General features: G+C 44.1%; 1 protein-coding gene across 1 annotated transcript in view; it reads right to left on the reverse strand.

Annotated features, from left to right (window-relative positions):
• Positions 1 to 24,665, reverse strand: part of VWA3B (von Willebrand factor A domain containing 3B) — a 236,738-nt gene that overhangs the window by 157,147 nt on the left and 54,926 nt on the right. The window contains exon 10 of the mRNA XM_063617639.1: positions 2,394 to 2,519. Coding sequence (XP_063473709.1) covers positions 2,394 to 2,519 — 126 coding nt within the window. The remainder of the gene's footprint in view (positions 1 to 2,393; positions 2,520 to 24,665) is intronic.

Raw genomic sequence — 24,665 nt, forward strand, 5'->3', positions numbered from 1 at the left:
TGGCAGATATCAGTATTTTTACTGGTGGACTAGGTTTTGAATCTAGGCTTCATCACTCGTTAGCTGCGTAGCCTTGGGCAAGTTACTGAAGCCAAAACGGAGATAATAGTAGCAGTAGCACCTGTCTCTTAAGATTGTAGCAAATATGAAATGAGCTAATGCTCGTAAGGAGCCTTAAACAGTGCCTGATGTGTAAGGTATGTGCGTCCACCAGGTGTGCCCCAAAGGAAACCAGCACCTTACAGAGGAAAGGCCATGTAGGAGAATCCGTGTACCAACTATCCTAGGTGTGAAAGGGCAAAGAATGAGCTGACATCAAGTCCCTGCTTGGTGTGGAGCATGCATCATTGTATTTTGTCTGTACAGTGGTTCCTCAGCATCAAGGTTATGATAGTCGTTGTGTAGAAGAATAAGGCTGAAAGAGACAAACTCAGGTGAGTCTAGTGAAGGAGCTGAGATTTATAACCAGGTCTTTCTCACCCCCAAACTCATGCCCCTTATGAAAAGTGCTTTGGTTTACAAGAAAAAAAGGGAGAAAATATTTTGTGTAGTCTCAATGTCATTCACGAGTAAAAATGCAATGAGGTTGTTTGTATGGTGCAGTTGTGGGGCTGCAACACATCAAACACCAAGAAGTGCTTTCATTTACTCAGAATAGTATAGGTGCTAATTAAATAACGGAAACTAACATCAAGATGAATATAGCCTCACTGCTAACATTTTTTTGTAAAAGTTTACCTAGGCAGGAAAGTTGCTGTTCTGCATTTTGGGTTCAAAATCAGACTACGTTTGCTAGCTATGTGACCATGGCCAATGACTTAATCGCTCTGTAATTCAGTTTCCTCACCTGTCAGTTGGAGATAATAAGAAACTCCCTCATAGAGTTATGAGGCTTAAATGAGCTAAGTATAAGCCTACCCCTCAGGGCAGCACCTGACACATACTATGTGCCCACTCAGTGGTCATATTGCTGTTACTACCATTTAGGAAATGCAAATCAGTCTTCCAGACTCCAAAATTTCAAGTGGCTATTCCAAATTAGATGAAGGAGTGCTAAATGAATACCAGAAATGCAACTGGATTTTAATAATTTCTTTTTAATATTAACAACTCAAACCCCCATTCACACTACTCCTTCCAAATAAACATTCCACTCTTTTTCCCCAGCCTGTGCCCCCTTCTGCCGTGAGGTCCTGGACCCTGCTCAAAGAAAACTGATTTAGGCCTTCCCGTAGGCATGTGAAAGCAAGTCAGATGGTTGCCTGCACAGACACAGACAGCGTGGATGGGATTTTGTCTGCAGGCAAGGGTCAAGGCTGGCTGAGCCGATCACTGAGCTCTCCTGCTCCTCCTCCCTGGAAGAGCACCGGCAACTTGACAGTCTCCCCTTGCCCGGCCTTCAGCCAGGCTCCTCTGAATGCTCTTCTCAGCAAGGCCTCAACCTTTGCACTTCTATGCTCATCTCTGCATCGCCTGATTTTAGCAAAAAGCCTAAGTCAGTGTAGCCAGAATGCCCCACCCTCAATATCTGATCACCTTGCTATCTGATCCACATCCTCATTCCCACCATCCCCCAGGTGACATCTGATCACACTGGCCTCTCTCCCGAAAGAATCCTGTCAAGTTGGTTTAGCCAGAAGCCCCCTTGCCCCTAACATCTCCTCTTAATAATTTTCCATCCACTGGCGTCCCCCTGATCCTTGGCTATGAATTCCCACTTGTCCATGTTGTATGCAGAATTGAGCCCACTTTTATACAGAGGTCTGGTTTCCCTTAGTATACAAGAGTTTGTCAAGAATGTTTTGTTATTGTTATTGTTGTTGTTGTTTTTGAGACAGAGTCTCACTCCATTGCTAGGCTGGAGTGCAGTGGCACGATCTCAGCTCACTGTGATCTCTGCCTCCCAGGTTCAAGCCATTCTCCTGCCTCAGCCTCCCGAGTAGCTGGGATTACAGGCGCCCACCACCACACCCAGCTAATTTTTGTATTTTTAGTAGAGACGGGGTTTCACTGTGTTGGCCAGGATGGTCTCGATCTCCTGACCTCGTGATCCACCCGCCTCAGCCTCCCAAAGTGCTGGGGTAACAGGCGTAAGCCACTGCGCCTGGCCCAAGAATCTGTTTTTACCACTTTACTGTCCAGCTCTGGGTACTGACAATCTCCATGTATGCACACATGTGAGCGCATGGGCACACACACACACACATGTCCATGCATGTGTGTGTACAACCCCCTCCCCACCCCTCACCCCACACAGCTCTGGCTGCTCTCCTCAGCAGCTCCTCGCAGCTGGGCTCTGGAGTTCCTCTGGTCAGGAACATGGAAGCAGCCCCTGCTCCCCAGCTAGTAACATTTATGAGTCTTTTACACCAGTGACCAGAAATAGCACCAACCACAGTCCACGGTGGCCACGTCAGGCTTGGGAGGCTCGGCCACCAGCCTCTGGATCTGGGCCAGCGTGCTGCAGGCTTCCTCCATCTCTTGCCAAACGAGAAACACGTCCTCTCTGACTCCAGCTCCTAAAAGGGGAGACACAGCATGAGCGGCCAGCTGAGACAGGCCCGGGAATGTGGCAGCCCGCCTAGCAGGCCTGACGCGTTGCAGCCAAGTTTCTGGAACATTTCTGAACATCAAATTCTGCTTCCCCCACTAATCTCTTTCTGAGAATCAGAACTGAAATCCCCAAGGAAGTGATATCATCTCAAGAAATCATAAATGCAGACTTTAGGATGCAATAAATCCTTCTAAAGTAAATGTCTGTAGCAGCCAGAATATTTAAAATGAATTATTGATAATACCCAAATAAGATAGCAATAAAAACATTCAAAAGCACCTCATGCAAGCCAGGGTCACCGCTGCAAGGAAGGGAAATGCAATGGCATGTTGGTGAAAGCAACAACCCCTAATCCTTTTGCCATGTAGCTGAGGTGTCCTGCTTCTTTGAAACCACAAATATAATAATATTTCCCCTAATATAATAATGATTGCCTGGTCTCCTTTTCTGGACCTCTTCTGTCTCAGTTAAGGGTTAGGTTTGACTGTGTAACATTTTTTTAAAATGACATGGCATCATTAATTTAGATATTTATGTCTTTGAATCAATCGAAGTTCATGCCTAGGAGAGTGGTTTAGGGCTGGGATAGAGGCTCTGCCTTCATCGAGATCCAGGCTCTAACAGATGAGCAGTTTCTAGAGGTTGGGGCAGGTGGGGCGGGGGGAAATGGATGTGCACTCCGTGGCGTGCCATGCAGAGGTGCACGGTGAGGGGTCCTGTCCTGCTACCTTAACTGTATCAAAGTCAAGGTCCCGACCATGCTGTGGTACCATGTTACTATGGGGGAAAGTGGGTAAAGAATAGATAGGCAGGCCGGGCACAGTGGCTCACGCCTGTGATCCTGTAAAACTTTGGGAGGCCAAGGCGGGCAGATCACTGGAGGTCAAGAGTTTGAGACCAGCCTGGCCAACATGGTGAAACCCTGTCTCTACTAAAAATACAAAAATTAGCTGGGAGTGGTGGCCCATGCCTGTAATCCCAGCTACTCAGGAGGCTGAGGCAGGAGAATCACTTGAACTGGGGAGGCGGAGGTTGCAGTGAGCTGAGATCGCACCACTGCACTCCAGCCCAGGAGACAGAGTGAGACTCCATCTCAAAATAAATAAATAAATAAATAAATAAATAAATAAATAAATGATGGGCATCTCCGTGTATCACTTATTACCACTGCCTGTGAATCTACAATTAGCTCAAAATAAAAAGGTTAATTTTTAAAATCTTGAAAACAGATCCACACTCTTTCTATCCTGCTCCTCGGTCATTTCAGCACATCCTTCTGTCTTCAGCCACCTTATGATTCAACGTGGTGTCCTTAGTGCCAAGCAGCACGTCCTGAGCAGCAGGGCCGCTGGGAGGACACAGAAGCACACCCCCTAACAGGGTCAGTTCCTTCGAGGCGCCCCTGCCCAGAAGGCCCACCCCACAGCTTCATCACTTAGCCGCTGCCAGAATGGCATCACGCAGCCCCATCTGGCAGCAAAGGAAACTGAGAAATGCTTTTAGGCGGGGTACACTGCAACCCTAAGTAAAATCGGGGCCATAGCCTAAGGAGCAAGGGAGTGTACCTGGGTGGCAACTGGCAGTCCTTGCCCCTCGGCTGAGACACGTTCTGTCGCCAAATGCACCCAAAAGCCCCTTCCTCTCCCACTTCCCAAGTCTGCATGATAATTAAGTGATGCCCAATATCCCACAACCACAGATGATGAGAGACCACCCTCCAGTCTACGGGGCACCCCAGGAGATTCATCCACCTAGGGCCAAAGGACTGATCCTAAGCCATCAAGGCAGACTAGGGCAGACCAGAGTTGATGTTTCTGAATTTTAAAATAGCCAAGAAGGGTAGGGCAGAAAAAAGGGACATCAAAGTTCTAGCCTCTTGAAGTGGGACAAATCAAATGAGAGAGTATTAGAGAGAGTATTAATAGCTGTGTTCCTAAAGGGGCAAGCGACAAGCCCTGACAGAGACGGACAGCTACCATGGCTCCGCGGCCATCAATAGCCCAGGAAGTGAAATGTGATGTGCCCTGAACTCCATGTTGAAACTCCAAAAATAACACACGCTGCTGCCAAATGCAAACCTTAAGCCCACAGGCCCTCTGATCGCTGTAAAATCAAGATGGACTGCCAGCTGCTTGCTTCAGCCTGGAGGTGTTAAGTAGCAGGAGTCTCTTAAAAGTTTCAAATGAGTCAAGGCTTTCCTCTAGACTTGTCAATAATATCTTAAGAGGGAGTACACCACAGGGCAGGGTCAAAGGAGAAAGTTCCAAGGAAACCCAGTCAGCTCTTGGTCATCCAGGGACAGGGAAATGTGTCTCTGAGACAGCAGTGACCGGGACATGCTCCCTGTGCAGGCAGTATCTAGGATTATCACTACCCCAATCTAGTGATCGTGATGAAGCAGCTACAGACTGCTATGTCGGGCATCAGGGAGCAACACAAGTCCATCTGATTTGCTTTGCTTAAAAACAAAAGAAAAGGAAAGAAAAGAAAAGAAAAAAGAAAAAAAAACAATGAAAAAGAAACCTACAGAGCAGTAAAGGCATCATGACAATGCACAGGTTTTATTTCAAGTTATTCTTCACACAGTGAGGAGGCACTGCCAGTTTTATCAAGGTCACTTTTAAGGACTTAGCTGGGATCTCAGATAGCCACAGCCGAGGGACAGAGCCCCATTGGAGATGGAAGACGATGGGGGCACAGGAAACCCCACTGTTCAGAACTCCGTGAATTTGAAATTCTCCAGGCTACACCAGGGAGGAGATGAAACAACATGAAGCTGTATGTATCTTTATGTATCTTTTTTTTTTTAAATGGATTCTTGCTCTGTCGCCCAGGCTGGAGTGCAGTAGCACAATCTAGGCTCACTCAACCTCTGCCTCCCAGGTTAAAGCGATTCTTGTGCCTCAGCCTCAGTGTATTCCAGACACTGACAACAACATCCCTTAAAACACGAAGTCATTTCCTTCTAGGTTCATGCCACAGTAAGCAAGACTCCCCCCAAGTATCTGAAGTACTATCATTTCCAGGACAGGAGGAGAAAAGCAATTAGAAAGATAGGCAGGTGCGGTGCTGATCCAAGGTACAATTCAATGTTGCCCTGGGAGAGGGCAGCCCAGAAGCAAAACCCGAGTAGCTGGGATCACCACCACACCTGGCTAATTTTTGTATTTTTTTTTTTTTAGTAGAGATGGGGTTTCACCCTGTTGGACAGGCTGGTCTTGAACTCCTGACCTCAGGTGATCCACCCGCCTCAGCCTCCCAAAGTGCTGAGATTACAGGCATGAGCCACTGCACACAACCAAAGCTGTATGTATCTTGACTGTCAAGGTGGAAGCCAACTAAGGTCTGCCTGACAACAGAAGCTGGATACGGTTCCTCATGGAGTCATTCAGGAGACCTAGCGGATTCTCCAACCAGAATGCATGCCTGCCCAATCCCCTGCCTTGCATGACTGCTGCCCTCCCAGACACCTGGTAACAATTTGAAGGCCGGGCGCGGTGGCTCACATCTGTAATCCCAGCACTTTGGGAGGCCGAGGCAGGAGGATCACCTGAGGTCTGGTGTTCGAGAGCCTGGCTAACATGGTGAAGCCCTGTCTCTACTAAAAATACGAAAATGAGCCGGGTGTGGTGGCAGGTGCCTGTAATCCCAGCTACTCAGGAGGCTGAGGCAGGAGAATCTCTTGAACCTGGGAGGCAGAGGTTGCAGAGAGCCATTGCACTCCAGCCTGGGTGACAGAGCAAGACTCCATCTCAAAAACAAACAAAAAAATCAAAACAAAACAAAAAAACCAATTTGCAGGCTCATGTTAAAATGCTAACATACCTCAGAGCAATGTCACAGTCCGCTGCTGTTTTTCATTAGCACCTAGTATTGACTTCTCAGACTGGCTAGTTTGACAAATAAAATGAGACTCAGGACAGGAAGTTTTGATCTCAAGGAGAAAAGTCCACAGGGTACCTCCTGCCAAATGCCATTTCCCTGTCCAATCTTCCACATCTCACCTACAGGATAAAACTCAGTTGCCAGAGTCCAGTTCATTAATACGGTCATTTGGCAAGTATCTGTTGAGCATCTCCTCTGCAGTGGATGGGTCCTGTTGGTGCTAGGGATGCAGTGACCAGGGCCCAGCTCCCTGGGCTGGCATTGAGGTCAGGGTTCAAGGCTCCCATGACACTCCTCTAACACTCTGCACCATGAATCCGGTCAGAGCACTGTCCTCCCAGCCCTGTCCTCTGTATCAGAGGACTGAGCCCTCCGCTGCACTCACCCCGTCCCACCCTTCACTGAAGACATCGTCTTGACTCCACCACCCCAGGAAACGGTGAGCTGCCTCCTACTCCCCCTTCTCAGTCTCGTGGAATGAACCAGGGCACCACTGGACTCCATCTTCTTGCTGCCAGGACACGCTCGGCCACACCATTAGTGAACCTGTCCATGTGTGCATTTCAGTTCCTGGCTGCCTGTCACTCCGCCTCCAATTCCCAAGAACACAAAGAACTAGGAGTGTGTGATGGTGACATCATTCTGTGCATAACCTTGAGTCCAGTCTAATTTAAGTCAGCCTTCCATGAACCCAATGCTTATTTTTAGTAGGCAGCTGCCTACAACACAGCTCAGCACTCGGCAACATGTCCCCGGCCTGCCAGCTGTTGTGGGCTGGGGTCTGCGGCTCTCCTGCAGTGCTTGGGCACTTGCTGTGTGTGTGCACCAGCTGACTTTGCCCACTGGATGGTAAACGTCTTAAGCGTAGGGACAGTGTCTTTTCTTTCTTTGTATCCTCCACAGCACTCAGCCCAGGTTCTATCTAGTATTTTCTGGAAGAATTTCTGTCCTTCCTTTTTATTTTTCCTTATTACATAGAAACAGTTCTGGAGCACCTAATACATTCTTTCCTCATGATTACACAAAACTCTTCAGAGGGGTGTGCAACAGACTCAGATCATCTGAGCACATGGCTATGCCTGAGGTATTCCAGACACTGACAACAACATCCCTTAAAACACGAAGTCATTTCCTTCTAGGTTCATGCCACAGTAAGCAAGACTCCCCCCAAGTATCTGAAGTACTATCATTTCCAGGACAGGAGGAGAAAAGCAATTAGAAAGATAGGCAGGTGCAGTGCTTATCCAAGGTACAATTCAGTGTTGCCCTGGGAGAGGGCAGCCCAGAAACAACACCACCCTCGGGGACCCTTGAGTCCCAGACCCTCCCCTTGGTCCTACTGTGGCTCATTGTTTGCAGCCCTGACCAACCCCAGGACTCTCCGGTGAAGAACTGGTCCTGCCAGGTGGGGAGCTTGCAGTCTGCCTGACCCCCAAACTCCTATTCAGTCATGCAGATTTGAAAGACTTGAATATAACTATGAAAAGGCAGTATTTTCAGGAAAAAGTAGCACATACTTCTATTTTCAGAAAGCGATATAACAGTAAAAAATATAATACACTGAGAGGTGCTAAACATTCCCAGAGACCTAAAATTACCATGAGGATCTGGTAAAAGGGCCACATTGCATCCATAAAGGGAATGAAAGCAGTAAAATCAGTGGTTTTTGTCATAATAAAAAAATTCCCAGTTATTTCTATTACATTATATGTTAAGATGTTTTGTTGTCGAGAAGTAATTAAACACCTGCTGGCTTGATCCGTCCCCACCGCCCTAACCACAGAGGCACAGTGTGGGGCTGCTCTCAGTCTCACCCTATGGAAATTAACCATTCATTAATTTAGAGTGAATATAGAGTCATTTCGCCATCTGGATAACCATCTAATGTTTTCTTGGGGCAATGAATAGATACGTTTCACAAGAGCCATTATGCTATCTTAGAAGCAATTTCAATATGAAGAATGGGCAACTTGAGCTATCATCTAATATGTGAATGTGGCACCATCCTCTGGGCCCTCTCCATCTCTTCTAAATGGCACACTATAAAATGCAAATGTAATGCAGTCTAATTGTCCAAAATTCATTTAGAAAACCCAAAAATAAACTATCACCATTCTCCCCATGGTAAAGGGTAGGTGCTCCCCCAAACTTGGTAAGAAAAATGACCCCAGGCTCCAGGATGCTACTGGGCTAGTAGACCATAAAGACCCAGGCAAGGAGACAGAGAAACAATATCTAAGGAACAGATGCAAAGATGCTCATCAACAAAGTTTAGCTGAATAAATCTATTCTACTTAGGATAAGTGATACCATTTATAAGGCATCAACTCAGGGGTAAATGTTTTATTGACACGTAAATTCAGAAGAACTTTATGAGTTTCCTTTAGAGCAAATTTACAAAAAAAATTGATTTTTTTTTTTTCAGTTTTTCCATCCAAGAAAAGGCCTGAACCTCTTTCTGTTCTAAGGGATCTACAGTGCACAAAAATAACAAAGATGGTGGCAGGGCTGCTCCCTGATTTCCCATCAACCAATTGTGAACCACAAACAGCAGGGCTAGGGCTATTGTCACTGGGGAGCAACCCTGCACCAGCATCTGCTCAGCCTCTGTCCTCAACAACAGCCCTCTCTTTGTGAGGACGGTTGTGTGGATGGGCTACTGGGGGCTGGATATCACTCACGTAGACGAGTCTGCTCCCAGCTCTACCAGGTCATTCAGGAATGAGCAAGTTCTAGGAGGCTAATTATCTTCTTCAAACTCAGAAGACACTGACTTAGGAACTAGGAAGCCAATGCTTTAAAATAGCCCCTTCTCAGTAGGACAATCTACTCGGAGAATCATCATCCACTCATTTATTCAACAACACCCCATCAATGCCAATTACATCTGGACACTGGAAATACAAAATGAACAGGAAACCATCCCAGCTCTGAGGAGGCCCTCACTCCAGTGCGGTCTTCCCAGAGTGTGGTCCTCAGAACCTGTGGCAGACACCCCTGAAATGCTTGTCAGTGCAGATTCCTAGGCCCCACCCCAGACTCATTCTGAGGGTGGAACCCCAGGGAGCTATATTCTTAAAGGGTCCCAGTGATTCTTTGCAACAAAAGTTCACAAAGCTTTAGTCTAAGATGTGAGACAGGCATGTAAATAAATGATCACTCTCCAAAATATTCTTGGAGAAAAAAAAAAGTTGGATGACTTCCAGGAGCAATATTCTCGTGCCTGAATGTCCCTATGTCTGCCCTACAGAAATGCTCACAAAAGAAGGCAGCACTCCCTTTCCCCTGCACAGTGCTGAGAACCCCCCACACCATCTTCTAATACCCATTCCAGGCCACCTCTCATCCATATCTTCATAATATTCTACTGGTTCTAAGTGTCACTTATTTTGATATATGTTATAATGGCTGCTTCCTGTTGATAAATGGAGGAGAAAGAGGGGGAAATGAAAATTTACTGGGTATCTACTATGTGCCACCGTGCTGGGCACTTAAACACATTACCACATTGACTCACAACAATTGCCTGAGTCCAGATCATCATCCCCGTTTTACAGATGAGCACACCGAGGCTCAGAGAAATTTGCCCAAGGCCACACAACTAATAAGTGGTGTGGTCAGGATTCAGCTTCAGGACTGTTAGTCTCCAGAGCCCCCCACCGCCACACTGGAACACTGGCCTTGGGTATCCTGGAAAATTCTCACGATACAAGATCTACGTGAGCAAACCCATCTGTTGTGTGTTGATCACTTTTAGTTTTCCCTCAAGGGGCTTATAGACTTATTTCTTCCTAAGTCTGAAACCACCCAGTTTGTAATTCTGATGCAGATGGTGATGGTGGGTGAGCTGTATCCCCAAGGTCAGGGCCGCCGGTGACATTCCAATGAGCAGTGACACACCTGCTGGCTCCGCAGTGATCTGCCTGCATTGGAATCGATCGTCACCCACAGGGATGGCCCGCCAGGTTATCAAGGCTGAGAGCTCTTGCTGGGCTTCCACTATCTGCAAGTTTGTCTTCTTCATTAAACCGTGACTTCCTTGAGGACAGAACCATGTTTGTCTGTTTTTGTAACTACTCTCCCTGGTACCTTCCTGACACCTGGTCGAGACTTCCAAATAGGCTATTCTGGAACACAGGTCCCTTGAAGAGAGGGACCTCCTTTTTTCATCATTGCATCCCCAGAGCCCAGCACAGCACCCAACTTTGCAATAGTAAATGTGAAACGGATCTGTCACCCTGGAATCACAGCCATCACCCTAAAATCAGAAATTCAAATGCAATCAGAAATCTACGCCGGCTCTTTTCCCTGGCAACTCAATTTCATGTTTAAGAGTTTTGAGGGTTTCTTCCTGCCCTGTGTGTTAGGTGATGCAGGATGCCCGGATTCCCTTGATTATTTCAGCACAGTTCTAAGGAGCTGATTGCACTGGCTGACCAAAGACCTGGGCTGAGCCCACCCCTGCCCAGTGTCAAGAGGGCTACTTTGAACAAGACATAGTGCAGCCAGGAGCCTAGAATAAAACTAGGTACCCCAGACATAAGCCGAAGATGGGAGTGGGAACAGAGGGGTTCCCTGGGCTTAGGGGCTTACTCTCCTTAGTTGGGAAAACGAGATCTGCAAACACCTCAGATAAACCTGTGCACTAAGGGAAAAGGGCAAGGTGCAGATGGACAGTTCTTAAGCTAATTGGGATCCTGCAGTTATGGAAGGAAGGAACAACCCCTAAATCATAAGGCAGAAGCAAAAATGACATTCTGAGAATCTGGGGCTCCCCGCCAACTGGGAACCTTGTCTTTTATTCCTTTTGAATCTCCTCCTCCTCAACCCTAGTAAGTTTCTAAAGCACACAGGAGATATTTAATAAATGCTTGTTAACTAACCAGAGGGCTGTGTCAGAGCAGCAGAAAGAAATCCTGCTGGGCGCGGTGACTCACACCTGTAATCCCAGCACTTTGGGAGGCTGGTGGATCACCTGAGGTCAGGAGTTTGAGACCAGCCTGGCCAACATGGTGAAACCCTGTCTCTACTAAAAATACAAAAATTAGCCGGGCGTGGTGACAGGCGCCTGTAATCTGAGCTACTTGGGAAGCTGAGGCAGGAGAATCGCTTGAGCCCTGGAAGCAGAGGTTGCAGTGAGCCGAGATTGCGCCATTGCACTCCAGCCTGGGTGACAGAGCGAGACTCTGTCTCAAGAGATTAAAAAAATAGAAAAGAAATCCAAGGCAGCCCATTGTTAGAAGGGGAAGGACTCTGAAGGTAATTAAAGTCTCTCAGCCTTGTCAATCACAACGTGGCAACAATTTTGGATGCACAGCTGCTCCGACTCCATCCGCTGAATTCAACTGAATTTTAGCTAGAAGGAAGGAGACTTCTGAAAGAATCTCCTGCCACCAGTAAGCCATAAACAGGCACCAATCAGTGCTTCTAAATTAAATTGGAGATTAGAAACAAAGAAGCAATGCCAAGCCTAAGTGATGGGCCAATACACTCTAAATATCTAATTAGAGATCACAGGTGTCTGACAGGAACAGGACTTGGTTATTCTTTTCCTTTAAGCATAGAGCCTGAATGTATCCTTATATAAATAAAATTCAGTTTCATAATATTTAGTCTTAGTTCATGCATTTTTCTCCACCAACACAAAAAGTACAATTTCTGAAGGTAGAATCAACCACATTTTTACAGCTACAATATTTTTGGACTTAAGAATAATATTGGTAGAGTATAGTAGTTATTCTAAGGACATTTGCCAGGAGTACTGGACACAAACAAAAATACTCTCAGAAAAACATTACCTTTTGCTAATACCTAATATTTATTCTTTTGATTCATTCATTGCAGCCTTTCTCTTGTCCCATAAGCAAAATATGATGGTGAGCAGAGCGAGTGCTATTTGATAGTTCTAAACAATGAGCAGGGGCTGGCCAGAGTGCTGAGCTGAGAGGACATGAAGCCAGGTGAGTGCAGGCTAGAGACGAGAGCAATGATGGACGGATTAGTGATGCTTGTCGTGGGTGGGGTAGGCCTAGAAGTGAAAGGGTGAAAGGTATGCCATGTCGTCCAACCCTGGTCTATCAAACTGTGAGAAGGTTCTGTGTTGTTGGTACTTTGGGTTGTATACATGAAACCACCTTAAAGTTGAAACTATGCACCAACTGTTTGCAATGTGCCTCCTCTTCTCCCTTGTGTATAAAGTACAAAGCTCTGGCTTGAAGTGACAGCATAGAGTTCTGACCATGGCTTTCAGCCTGGGTGCTCATCCCACCACCAGGCTCCTTGAATTTCCAAGTCTGAGAAGCCTGGCATCACACTATCTCAGGAAAGTCCACTGTTAGCTCCACTGCTGAGTCTAGATCCTGAGCTAGATGCATCGATGCCAAAATTGTTTACTTTTTTTAGCCTGATGCCAGGACCTCAGGGAAGATGCTTACTCTAATGTAATTTTACTAATCCATACTTACTATTTCAGTTTAATTAAATGTTCAAGGATATACAGGAAGAGAACCAAAATAAAAGATGAAGCCTTCTCCAAACCCAAGAGATCAGAAGTCTTTTTCCTTGCTGAGAAGGAGTCCCCAAACCACTAAATAGACTCCCTCCTCCTGTGCCCACAGGACTTTCATAACCTGAAAAGCAGCTGCTCAGAAGATTGGGACTGTCCACCTTAAAGACACAGTCCCTGGAGAGCTTTAACCAGCAGTTAAAGTTCCTTCCCCAAAACAGCATCAAGCCCAGCCCACATCTGGGACAATCCATGCCTCCATGAAAGTTTCTGAGAATTGAAAATTACCATGTCCAATTTATAAATATTATTGCACCATTTACACTTCTTACTGAGCTCAGTCTGACAACAGAGAGGTAGGTGAAATTCGTGCCCAGAACAGGCCCCATGGCATAACCCTACTTACCACTGAGTCAGATTCTAGTTGTGGTAGAGGAAGGACAGGCACTCCTGATTTCCTCTAGAAAGGCCCCTGCGGCCTACTCCTAGGATCCACCTTGACAAATGGACTAATTTCCCATAAGAACAAAGTTTAACAGTACAGTATTCACTCCCTTGTTCCAAATTACAATTCATCCATCATTATGCTTGCAAATAAACTGGTTACTATCATGACCATTAGAAAAAAGCTCTTTGTGACACGGGCTGCCAAATCCTTTTGGATTATTTCACTTTCCAGAACCAATATCTACAATAAAAGCCCACTTGGAATCCTAAGAAGAAAAAAGGAAACTACCACTAATGGAATGTCAGTTTTGTGCTAGACATTTTCATGTGTGTCGTATGCTTTAATTCTCCCAGAAACTGTATGAAGTAGATGTTATTATTCCCATTTTTATAAACGAGGAAATATAGCTCAGAAAGATTAGGTAACTTGCCCAAGGTCACACAAGTATTTAGCGGCAAAACTCAGATTTGAATCCGGGGCTGATCCCAAAGTTGATTCACCTTCCTGCAAACACTGTCTCCAAGCCAAAAAAGGAATCACGACTGTTCATCAAACATTCACTTTCCTCCCCACCTCCGGGTGAGTGGAGTAGACCTCCCCACCCACTGCTGTAGGACATGATCATGTGACTGGCTCTGGCCAATTGGATATGACATGAGCAGGGGCCTTAAATGTGGCACATGGCGGGCCTCAGCTCGTGCTCATGCATTCACAACAATAAGAATATACCCTGGATTGCCGGAAGCGGTGGCTCACGCCTGTGATCCCAGCACTTTGGGAGGCTGAGGCAGGCGGATCACTGAAGATCAGAGACCAGCTTGGCCAACATGATGAAACTCTTTCTCTACTAAAAACACAAAATGAGCTGGGCATCATGGCGGGTACCTGTAGTCCCAGCTACTCAGGAGGCTGAGGCAGGACAATCGCTTCAACCCGGGAGGTGGAGGTTGCAGTGAGCAGAGATCACGCCACTGAACTCCAGCCTGGGCAACAGAGAGAGACTCCATCTCAAAAAAAAAAAAAAAAAAAAATTAGCACTAGTTAAAGGAGAGTCCATTCTGTGTTAATCAAACTGTAGGTGACATATAGACCTGTGGTCAAGAAATAATGGCTGACATTTTTCCAAATTTGATGAAAACTGTAAACCAACAGGTACAAGAAGCTCAGCAAACCTCAAGTGCAAGATATATGCCATCAGGTGGCAAGAAGACTCAGTGGCATGTTTTGCTCTTGAAAAGGTGAGAAGCTTCAGAAGGCAAATGGAAATAGAAGGGAGGAACCAGGGAGGATGTATACCAGTCCTTCCTCACCCTCCAGAGAGTCAGTGGCATCTGTTAAAATCACACCTACAGACTGTCAGAGGATGGTGTGGAGAGGAATCGAATTTTAGAATAGATAGTCTAGAATAGAATTTTCTTCCAGACTAACGTGGGGAAACTAGACACCATGCAGGCAGGCACAGGATCCCAGAGGGTGACGAGAATAGAAGGGTATGCCTCCTGCTCTAGAAGTTCACAGAAATTGGGCAAAAGGGTCTTTAGACACCACCAAGCCACAGAATCAAGGTTCGAGGCAATTTCACTTGATCCCTAGGGGGCAGGCACCACCATCACATCAGAGCCACCTCTGCACAAATGCTCAGAGGGCTCCTGACTCAGCTGGTGCTATGAACCTGAGTCTGCTTCCTGTCCTCTGCCTTCAGATTCTTTATAGTCAAAGAAGAATGACCACGAACTCCTGAAGGGCAATATAAGAAAAACGTAAAATGTAATGCACTACCTAATGCACCCCCTAAACGGCTCACATTGTCAGAGTCAAAACACTGGAAAAGCTTTCCATCACCTGGAAAGAGCAGTCCTGGAAAAACAAACACACAGAAAAAACTTTTGGGAGAAATCCCTCCAAGGAATTAATATACCTATAGGAATCTAAAGCAAGCACAGAATAAATAATTTTACATGATGATACATCTATTTTTGCCTTTACAATGAAGCAACAAACAAGATAAAATTGCTCTCAGCCTACAACTACTTTTTGTTTTCCTCAGAAGAAGCATTGATGTAAGGAACTATCCTAAAATATGAGGCCTAAAAGTTGATAATAATTCATATGTAACTAATTTATTTGCAGACACCATTATAATTTATTTATCAAACCCATTATAAGAAATGAAGACTCATACAGATATCTACTTACCAATAAGTATCAAACATCAAAATTAAATGAAATCAGAACTTGTGGCAATGCACCTATCTATCTAGGCTTTAGTAATTTAGGTTAGAGCAGTCCAAAGTCCTTTGAAAACTTTCAAAAACAATTATAGCTTTTTAAATCTCCAGTTGATAATTGATAATGGGGGGGGAGTAGGGTCTGGAGGCAGGGAACCTAAGGCCGATTCACGGTGACTTCCTAGAACTAAATCAAAAGGAAAACCCCAACTTTCCAAACCTAAGTAACAGAAGAACCAGAGGTACTCCCTTTGCAAACCCCACCCTCACACACCTTTTTTGCCTGGCAGATGGAAAACTGAAAGTACTTCTGACTGGTTGCTTTCCACAATCAATCAAACGTTTGCATAAGGTGTAAACTTTGCAACTTCATGTCAGCTTCTGACTGGTTTCTTTCCACAACCAGTCAGACTGGCTGCAGGCCACTACTTCATTTGCATGGGGTGTACATCAAGTGGCCAATGAGAAACCTCTAGAGGGTGTTTAAACACCAGAAAATTCTGTAACTGGGCTCTTGAGCCCCTATGCTCAGCCAGCTCACACCCTGTGGAGGGTACTTTCATTTTCAATAAATCCCTGCTTTTGTTGCTTCATTTTTTCCTTGCTTTGTTTGTGAGTTTTGTCCAATTCTTTCTTCAAAATGCCAAGGACCTGGACGCCCTCCACCAGTAACAATAATATTATTGTTTCAAAATTTTTAAGGCTTTAATACACCAAAAAGCAAAGCTGCACTAAGCAAACTGCTGATACAGCTCAATCTTTTTTCTTTCAAAGTGTATCACTGGAGCTAACCAAATTATGTCAATAAACCAAGGAAGAGAGAAGAAAAATGTATTTGGAGCAAAACCCAAAAAGCTTAGAATGTCAATAAATACTATGAGAAAAATAGTGTGCCTTGAATGAGACAGCACAGAAACCAAGCACACATGTGCACTCGCCTTAGAAGAGTCAGTGCAGCAAGCGACATTCAAAGTGAACGTTTATTTGGATAACATGAAGCCCATTCTTCACATCTACAATAAATATACAAGGTAGGTAGAAAAACAGATTATGGTCAAATGGTCATGACCAACCTCAGACTAGAAAGAGAAAGAGCCCTGAAGCATAGCGGATGGTCCAGGAGCAAGCGCCATATAGAAGAATATAATATATTGCAAAGGGTAGCACAGAGGTCAGTGGAGAAAGGGTGCGTGAGTGGTGTGAAGGCAGTTGTTACATATTTCAGGGAAAATCCATTTATATTCCCACATCACACCATACTTCAAAATATATCTAGAAGGACCAAAACAATGTTTGCTTTTGTTTTAAACTCAGGCCATAAGGAACCAAAAGGAGAAGAAATACAGTTACGAAGGAGCTGTAGGATTTATAGATTACAGTTACTGTGCAAATTTTATGGTTGCCTATAAAAAATAGCCAAAATGAAAAGGAACACAATGACCAACATAAATTATCCATATGTAATACACCAAAGACTGTTCACACGATGTGATAAGAAACACAAGACCCCCACAAGTGAAAGGGTAATAGACAAACAGGCAGTTTACAAAAGAAGTTAACAAATCCAAAAATGTTCAACTTCACTACTGTTTAATACTAATTGACAATAATTTCTTCATCAAAGAAATTCAGATGGAAACAATGAGATACTATTTTTATGCTAATTCAGGTTCTATGAAATGGGTGTGAATTGTATTGTCTTAAAATATTTTTTGGAAAGCAATTCAACATGAGAGATTACCCCACAATGTTCAAACATTTTGATTCAGTATTTTCACTACTAGTTTAGTTTTAAAAAATCTAAACTACAGGGGTAAATACACCACACAACACATATACACCATGGAATACTATGCAGCCATAAAAAAAGGATGAGTTCCGGTCCTTTGTAGGGACATGGATGAAGCTGGAAACCATCATTCTCAGCCAACTATCGCAAGGACCAAAAACCAAACACTGCATGTTCTCACTCATAGGGAATTGAATAGGGAATTGAACAATGAGAACACTTGGACACAGGAAGGGGAACATCACACACGGGGGCCTGTCGTGGGGTTGTGGGGGGAGTGATAGCATTAGGAGATATACCTAATGTAAATGACGAGTTAATGGGTGCAGCACGCCAACATGGCACATGTATACGTATGCAACAAACCTGCACGTTGTGCACATGTACCCTAGAACTTAAAGTATAATAATAATAAAAAAAGAAAAAAATACACCACAAAATAGATAAGTGCAGTATGATCTCTAATAGCAAAAGAAAATTGAAATTACCCAAATGTCTAATAGGAAATGATTGACAAAACTCTAATATAGAACTTTAATGAAGTATTTGATATTTTTAATGTCAACTACAAAAATTTTATAGTAATGTAGGAAAATACTTGATTCAAGTAGAAAATTCAATATTCAATTTGTACAATAATATATTTATGCTTTAATTATTTTTAAGTATATAGTGAGAAGATTGGAAGGAAATATACCAAAATATTCAGTGGTGTAAATATCTGGATGGCAAGAATGTTTCTTTTCCTTTCTTCTCCATATTTTCCAAATTATCTATATTATGTCTGGAGAGTGTGATATAGTCACGTGCTCCTGACAGCCTGGGTTCAGACCCCCAGCCTCATACAAGTGAGATAATGTATGCATGCACCTAGCAACACTTCCCTGGTCCAATAATTAGAAACATCATGGTTTCTTTTTTTTTTTTTTTTTTTTTTTATTTTTTTTTTTTTTTTATTATACTTTAGGGTTTTAGGGTACATGTGCACAATGTGCAGGTTTGTTACATATGTATCCATGTGCCATGTTGATTTCCTGCACCCATTAATTCGTCATTTAGCATTAGGTGTATCTCCTAATGCTGTCCCTCCCCCCTCCCCCCACCCCACAACAGTCCCCGGAGCGTGATGTTCCCCTTCCTGTGTCCATGAGTTCTCATTGTTCAATTCCCACCTATGAGTGAGAACATGCGGTGTTTGGTTTTTTGTCCTTGCGATAGTTTACTGAGAATGAGAAACATCATGGTTTCTAATTAATTACATCAGGAGATATCTGATGTAGTAGTAAGAGAACAAAACAAAGGATGAAAGTTATTTTCTAATATTACAAATTATATTCTCTTTTAAAACACCACAATTGTATATCATGCTTTCAAAAGTTATTTTGGAATTTGCGAAATTAAGAATAGATGGGCTAAGTATTCAAATGATAATTTATCAATTTTATTTAAATGAGTGGCAACATAATGTATGCCACATAACCCTATGACCAAAAAAAGTGACTGACACTGTCCACTCCACACAGTCGATGAAGACATCAGGTTCCACATTTGCTCTTAGAGCCCACGTCTTCATACATCTCGGAACGTTTATACTTAGCCTTTACTTCCAAGATGAACAAAGCTATATAAGTCAATACTGTTTCCCTTTTCTAGAAATTATGATGTGAAATGAGAATGGAAACGAAAACATAAACACCTTTTTTTCCTCCAAACTAGGAGACAAAAATTACGTACTGGTAAGGGCTGTGGAGAAGAGCTGAGATGGGGCAGAAGCAATGCAGAAGAAAGCACAGGGAATGCATAACCAGAGTGGTCAAGCGGGCTGTGGCAGCTCTGAGGAAGTGGGGGGTGCCTCACCCACAGTCAAAGGTGAGCCTTGTTGGCAACCTGGATGCTAGAACCTCAGTGACAAGTGCTAACAGCAAAATCTGCCTACTTGGTTAAGAGAGGCAAAGAAGTAGGGCTTCACAAAGCATCACCCAGAACAAACTTATATGCAGGAACCACTCTGTCCCTGCAGCAGCAAAAAAGTAGAGAGCCCCTGAGTTGTGAAGCATAGATGGCTATCTTAGCCCCTTCCCTACCTTTCCTTCCCTAGGACATGCCTGCAGATAGCTTGTGTCCATTCTATGGTGATCAATAAAATGGAAGCTGGTACACAGCATCCAAACAAGGTTACTATAAGAAACTTATGGGGAAAAGAGCAGTAAAACTACCAAGAGAAGAAGAACATTCACTAAAAATGTTACCAAGGAGTCCTTACAATTATGATCCAACATTTTTTCTGTGAATTAAATATCTGTATGAAGCCATCATCTCCCTGAGGAAAGAACACACAGCAGAAATTCAAGAACTCAAAAATGAAATGGAAAGGCAACAAGAAAAGATGAAATTCAAAAAAAAATTAGGAAAGGGCCAGGTGCAGTGGCTCATACCTGTAATCCCAGCAGTTTGAGAGGCCAAGGCGGGAAGATCACTTGAGGCCAGGAGTTTGAGACTAGCCTGGAAAACATGGTAAGAGCCCCCCAAACCCAACCCCAATCTCTGCAAAAATAAAAAGTTATCTGGGCATGGTGGCACGTGCCTGTAGTCCCGGGGCTTTAGAAGGCTGAGGCAGGAAGATCCCTTGAACCCAGGAGTTTAAGGTTGCAGTGATCTTTGATCACGTCATTGCATTCCAGCCTAGGCAACAGAGTGAGAACTTGTCTCAAAAAAAAAAAAAAAAAAAAACACTCAGGAAAGAGGAAGAAAAATCACAGCAGTTAAGATGAAATTGATGTAAGCTCAATGAAAAAAAAGTGCTATGGAACTCACTGTAAGAAACCACAGAGAGTGAATGCAAGCAGAAATAAAGTGCTTAAAAATGTCAGAGAGACAATAATAGATGTAGAAGACTGTTAAAGGAGATACACCAGACAGATAAAATGAGTCTCTGAAGAAAACAAGCACAATGCAATGGTTATGAGAACAAACAGTCTTGAGTTTGAATCCTGACTCTGCCACATGCTATTAATAGTTATGTGAATTTGGACAAGTTTCTCAACCACCTTCTGTTTTGGTTTCTCCATCACTAAAATGAAAATAATAATAGTACCTACTCCATGGGGGTATGTTACGAAGATTGAGTGAGCTGGAATTTGGTAAGAGGCTGGAAGAGTGCCTGGCACATACAAAGCAACATGTAATATATTTGTCCAATTTAAAATAAGAATAAAATGGAACAGGACAAATATTTAAAGATACAATCCAAGGAATCTTGTCTAAAATAGAAGTCTGGAGTACACAGATGGAAAGGGTACACTGTAGGCCAGGGAAAATCGACCACAGCCAGCATTGAGACAAATCCTAACACTTAATGGACTTTAAAGATCAAAAAAGAATTTTGGGGGCAACCAGGCAAAAAAGATAAAGTCACTCATAAAAGAAAAACTAATCGAGCTGGCCTCAGATTTCTCCTCAGCAGCATGCAGCAGGGAGGATGTGGGAGCACAGCTCCTGAGCCACTCAAGGGAGAAAAGTGAGCCAAGGGCATCGTAGCAGCCAGGCTGTCCTTTCAGTGTGTAAAGACTGCAGAGAAGGACATTCGAAAACTCTGAGGATAACCAGGCGCAGTGGCTCACGCCTGTAATCCCAGCACTTTGGGAGGCCGAGGTGGGTGAATCACCTGAGGTCAGGAGTTCAAGACCAGACTAGTCAACATGGCGAAACCCTGTCTCTACTAAAAATACAAAAATTAGCTAGGTGTGGTGGCAGCCGCCTGTAAGCCCAGCTACTTGGGAGGCTGAGGCAGGAGAATGGCTTAAGCCTGGGAGCCGGAGGTTGCAGTGAGTCAAGATCACACCACTGCACTCCAGCCTGGGCCACAGAGCAAGACTCCATCTCGAAAGAAAAAGAAAGGAAAGAAAAGAAAAGAAAAGAAAAGAAAGAGAAAGAAAGAAAGAAAACCCCACGGGCACCATTATTCCTGGAATGGAAGGAAGCCCTTTCTGAAGAAATGACTAGAAGATGAACTTCAGCCAACCAAGACAGAACTCAGGAAACCAAAGTAAATGGAATGGACTAGAATTGGGAACTGAGTACAATATATTTAGTGACAGAACTAAAAAAAAAAAAAAAGGAATTAGGATTACAGAAGAGAAGTAAAGATAATAAGACTTAGTTTTTAAGTTGTTTACCTAGTGATAATAACATTAACAGGGTTAACTGCAAATGATGATGGTTGTGACAATAATGACAAGTATAATTTATTGATTGGTTAACTGTGTGCTGGATACCATAGAAAACATTTTTCATATATATGCATGTATACACATATAACCATGCATACATACGTATATATCCATCCATACATACATATATATGCATATATACATGTATTAATATATACTTATATATTGATATATTCCTAACAAGCTATAAGGTAAACATTACCCCATTCATAAAGGAGAAAGCAGCCTGTCATCCAGCACTTTGAGAGGCCAAGGTGGGGGGATTGCTTGAGACCAGGAGTTCGAGACCAGCCTGGACAACATAGTGACCCCAGTCTCTACAAAAAATTAAAAAAATGTAGCCAGGCATAGTGGTGCACACCTGTAGTCCCAGCTACTTGGGAGGCTGAGATGGGAGGATTGCTTGAGCAAAGGAGGTTGAGGCTGCAGTGAGCTACAATGGTGCCACTGCACTCCAGCCTGGGTGACACAGCAAACCATGTCTCAAAAAAAAAAAAAAAAAAGAAAAGAAAAGAAAAGAAAGCAGAAGCTCCAGTTAGTTAAGCTAAGTACTTTGAAATCACACAGCTAATAAGTGACAAATTCATACAGGTCTGACTCCAAAGCCCAGGTTTTTTTTATTTTACTATATTTGAGTTCCCTGAATAAAGGACAGTACCTCATTCCTCTCTGCCTCTCCACCATGTAACACAGCTAATATAGCATAATAGAAACAACATATTATTCCCATTTTACAGATGAAGAAAATAAGGCAGAAAACTTAAATAGCATGCTCAAGGGTACACAGCTAGGGCAGTGCTACCCAATAGACATACGATGTGAACCACGTATATAACTTTAAATTTTCTAGTAGCTACAGTTTAGAAAGTAAAAAGAAACAGGTGAACTTAATTTTATTAATATACTTGATATAACTTGGCCAGGCATGGTGGCTCATGCCTGTAATCCCAACACTTTGGGAGGCTGAGGCTGGTGGATCACTTGAGGTCAGGAGTTCATGACCAGCCTGGCCAACATGGTGAAACCTCGTCTCCACTAAAATACAAAATTTAGCCTGGGGTGGTGGTGGGTGCATGTAATCCCAGCTACTGGGGAGACTGAGGCCGGAGACTCACTTGAACCCAGGAGATGGAGGTTGTAGTGAGCCAAGATCATGCCACTGCACTCCAGCCTGGGTGACAGAGAGACTCCCTCTCAAAACAAACAAATATATATATATATATTTGATATAACTCAACATGTACATATTATCATTTTGATTTACCCTCTATATTTAAAATTGTTAATGTGATGATTTATATGTTTTACACTAAGTCCTTGGAATCTAGTGTGTATTTTACATTCACAGCACATCTCAATTTGGACTCGCTCCATTCCGAGTGCTCTCCAGCCACATATGGCCAGTGGCTTCCAAATCGTACTCTAGAGCTGCATGCCTCACTCAAGAGACTGCCAACTCTTCATTTATCATTCTCCAGAATCTATTCTCGAAGTGTTATTTTAGAACATCAAAAAACAAAGTAACTAATTAAGTTATCTCAGTGGTCTCCACCTCCACAGAAGAGCCATCTGTTAGGATTTAACATCATACCCCTGGCACTTACAGAAGGTCACATTTATGCACATGGATGGATCATATTCTGCGATGATAATCTGTTTTCCCCTCTCTGTCTCCTCCTCCACACTTGAGCAGATATCAGGCTCATTGCAAGCTTGCCCCCAGGGAGGCCTATGGCAGTGTAGAAAGATGAAGTAGGCTGCAAGACATTCAGGTTTTTTTAAGCCTAAACCCCTAGGAGAGGTATTAGGGTTTACAAAGCAGGTAGCTTTGAAGAAGCTGGAAGGAGCCAGGCTTTTTCTCAGATAAAAGGGAGCTTGCCTTTGGCTTGGGGGAGAACAGGAGACAGGCCCCAAGAGAAGACAGGAACTGGCCTCAGTTCTTTGCAGCACCCTGGGAGGAAGGCTGCATGGGGGGAATCCAGGGAGGGTCTACAAAAGACTTCCACATCCACAGCCCAGCACGGGAGCAGCAGAGAGCTGTTCAGCCTGAAGCAGCAATAAGGCAGGGACAAGGGGTATTTATGGGGTGATTTTCCAGAACAGATATCCAACGACTAGACCCCACCTCCTGATGCATAAACGCTGCCTAGGGTCTCCAAACTGTGGGTAAAGCTCGGGATGGGGACAAGGACTGAGCTTTATTTCCCACCCATCCAGAGGAGAGGAGACTGGAATAAAAAATTAAACTGAATTCTAGAAATCAAAGAAAGTAATCAGCCTTGTTTTGGTGACCAGAAATTCAAATCTGCCACTTAGGGGGCCTCACCTGGGTCTGCCAGGACCTCAGGCAGTGTCACCTACACAACCAATGCACTGGAGCCAGTTCTTCCGGAGGGGACAGCTAAGACCATGACTAACGGGTGGGCAGAGAGGGGTGTGGCCTCCTGGAAGTCACTGCTGACTTGGAGAACATTGTGATAAGATTAAGGTTCAAAGAATATCACAGAATACTTTCAAGCCCTGGTCAGGTGTGAAGTGGCCAGCAGGAAGGCCACTTGGAGTTTGCTTAAAAGATGAGTTTCCCTGACTCCCAAGAATGCCCAGTGATAGAGTTTGGATGTCTGTCCTCTCCAAATCTCATGTTGACATGCGATCCCCAGTACTGGAGATGGGGCCTGATGGAAGGTGTGTGGGTGACAAGGGCAGATCCCTCCTGAATGACTTGGTGCCCTCCCTCTCTGTGGTAATGAGTTTCCATGAGATGTGATAGTTAAAAAGAGTCTGAGTCCTCCGCCTTCTCACTCCTTCTCTCTTCGTGTAATGCACTGGCTCCCCCTTTGCCTTCTGCCATGTTTAAAAGGCTTTCGGAAGCTTCCTGAGGCCTCACCAGAAGCTGAGCAGATGCTGGTGCCCTGCTTGCACAGCCTGCAGAACGCTGAGCCAAATAAACCTCTTTTCTTTATAAATTATCCAGCCTCAGGTGTTCCTTTATAGCAGTGCGAAACGGACGCATACACACAGAAACAG

The sequence above is a fragment of the Symphalangus syndactylus genome, chromosome 14 (genome assembly GCF_028878055.3).
Source record: "Symphalangus syndactylus isolate Jambi chromosome 14, NHGRI_mSymSyn1-v2.1_pri, whole genome shotgun sequence".
Classification (NCBI taxonomy): Eukaryota; Metazoa; Chordata; class Mammalia; order Primates; family Hylobatidae; genus Symphalangus; species Symphalangus syndactylus.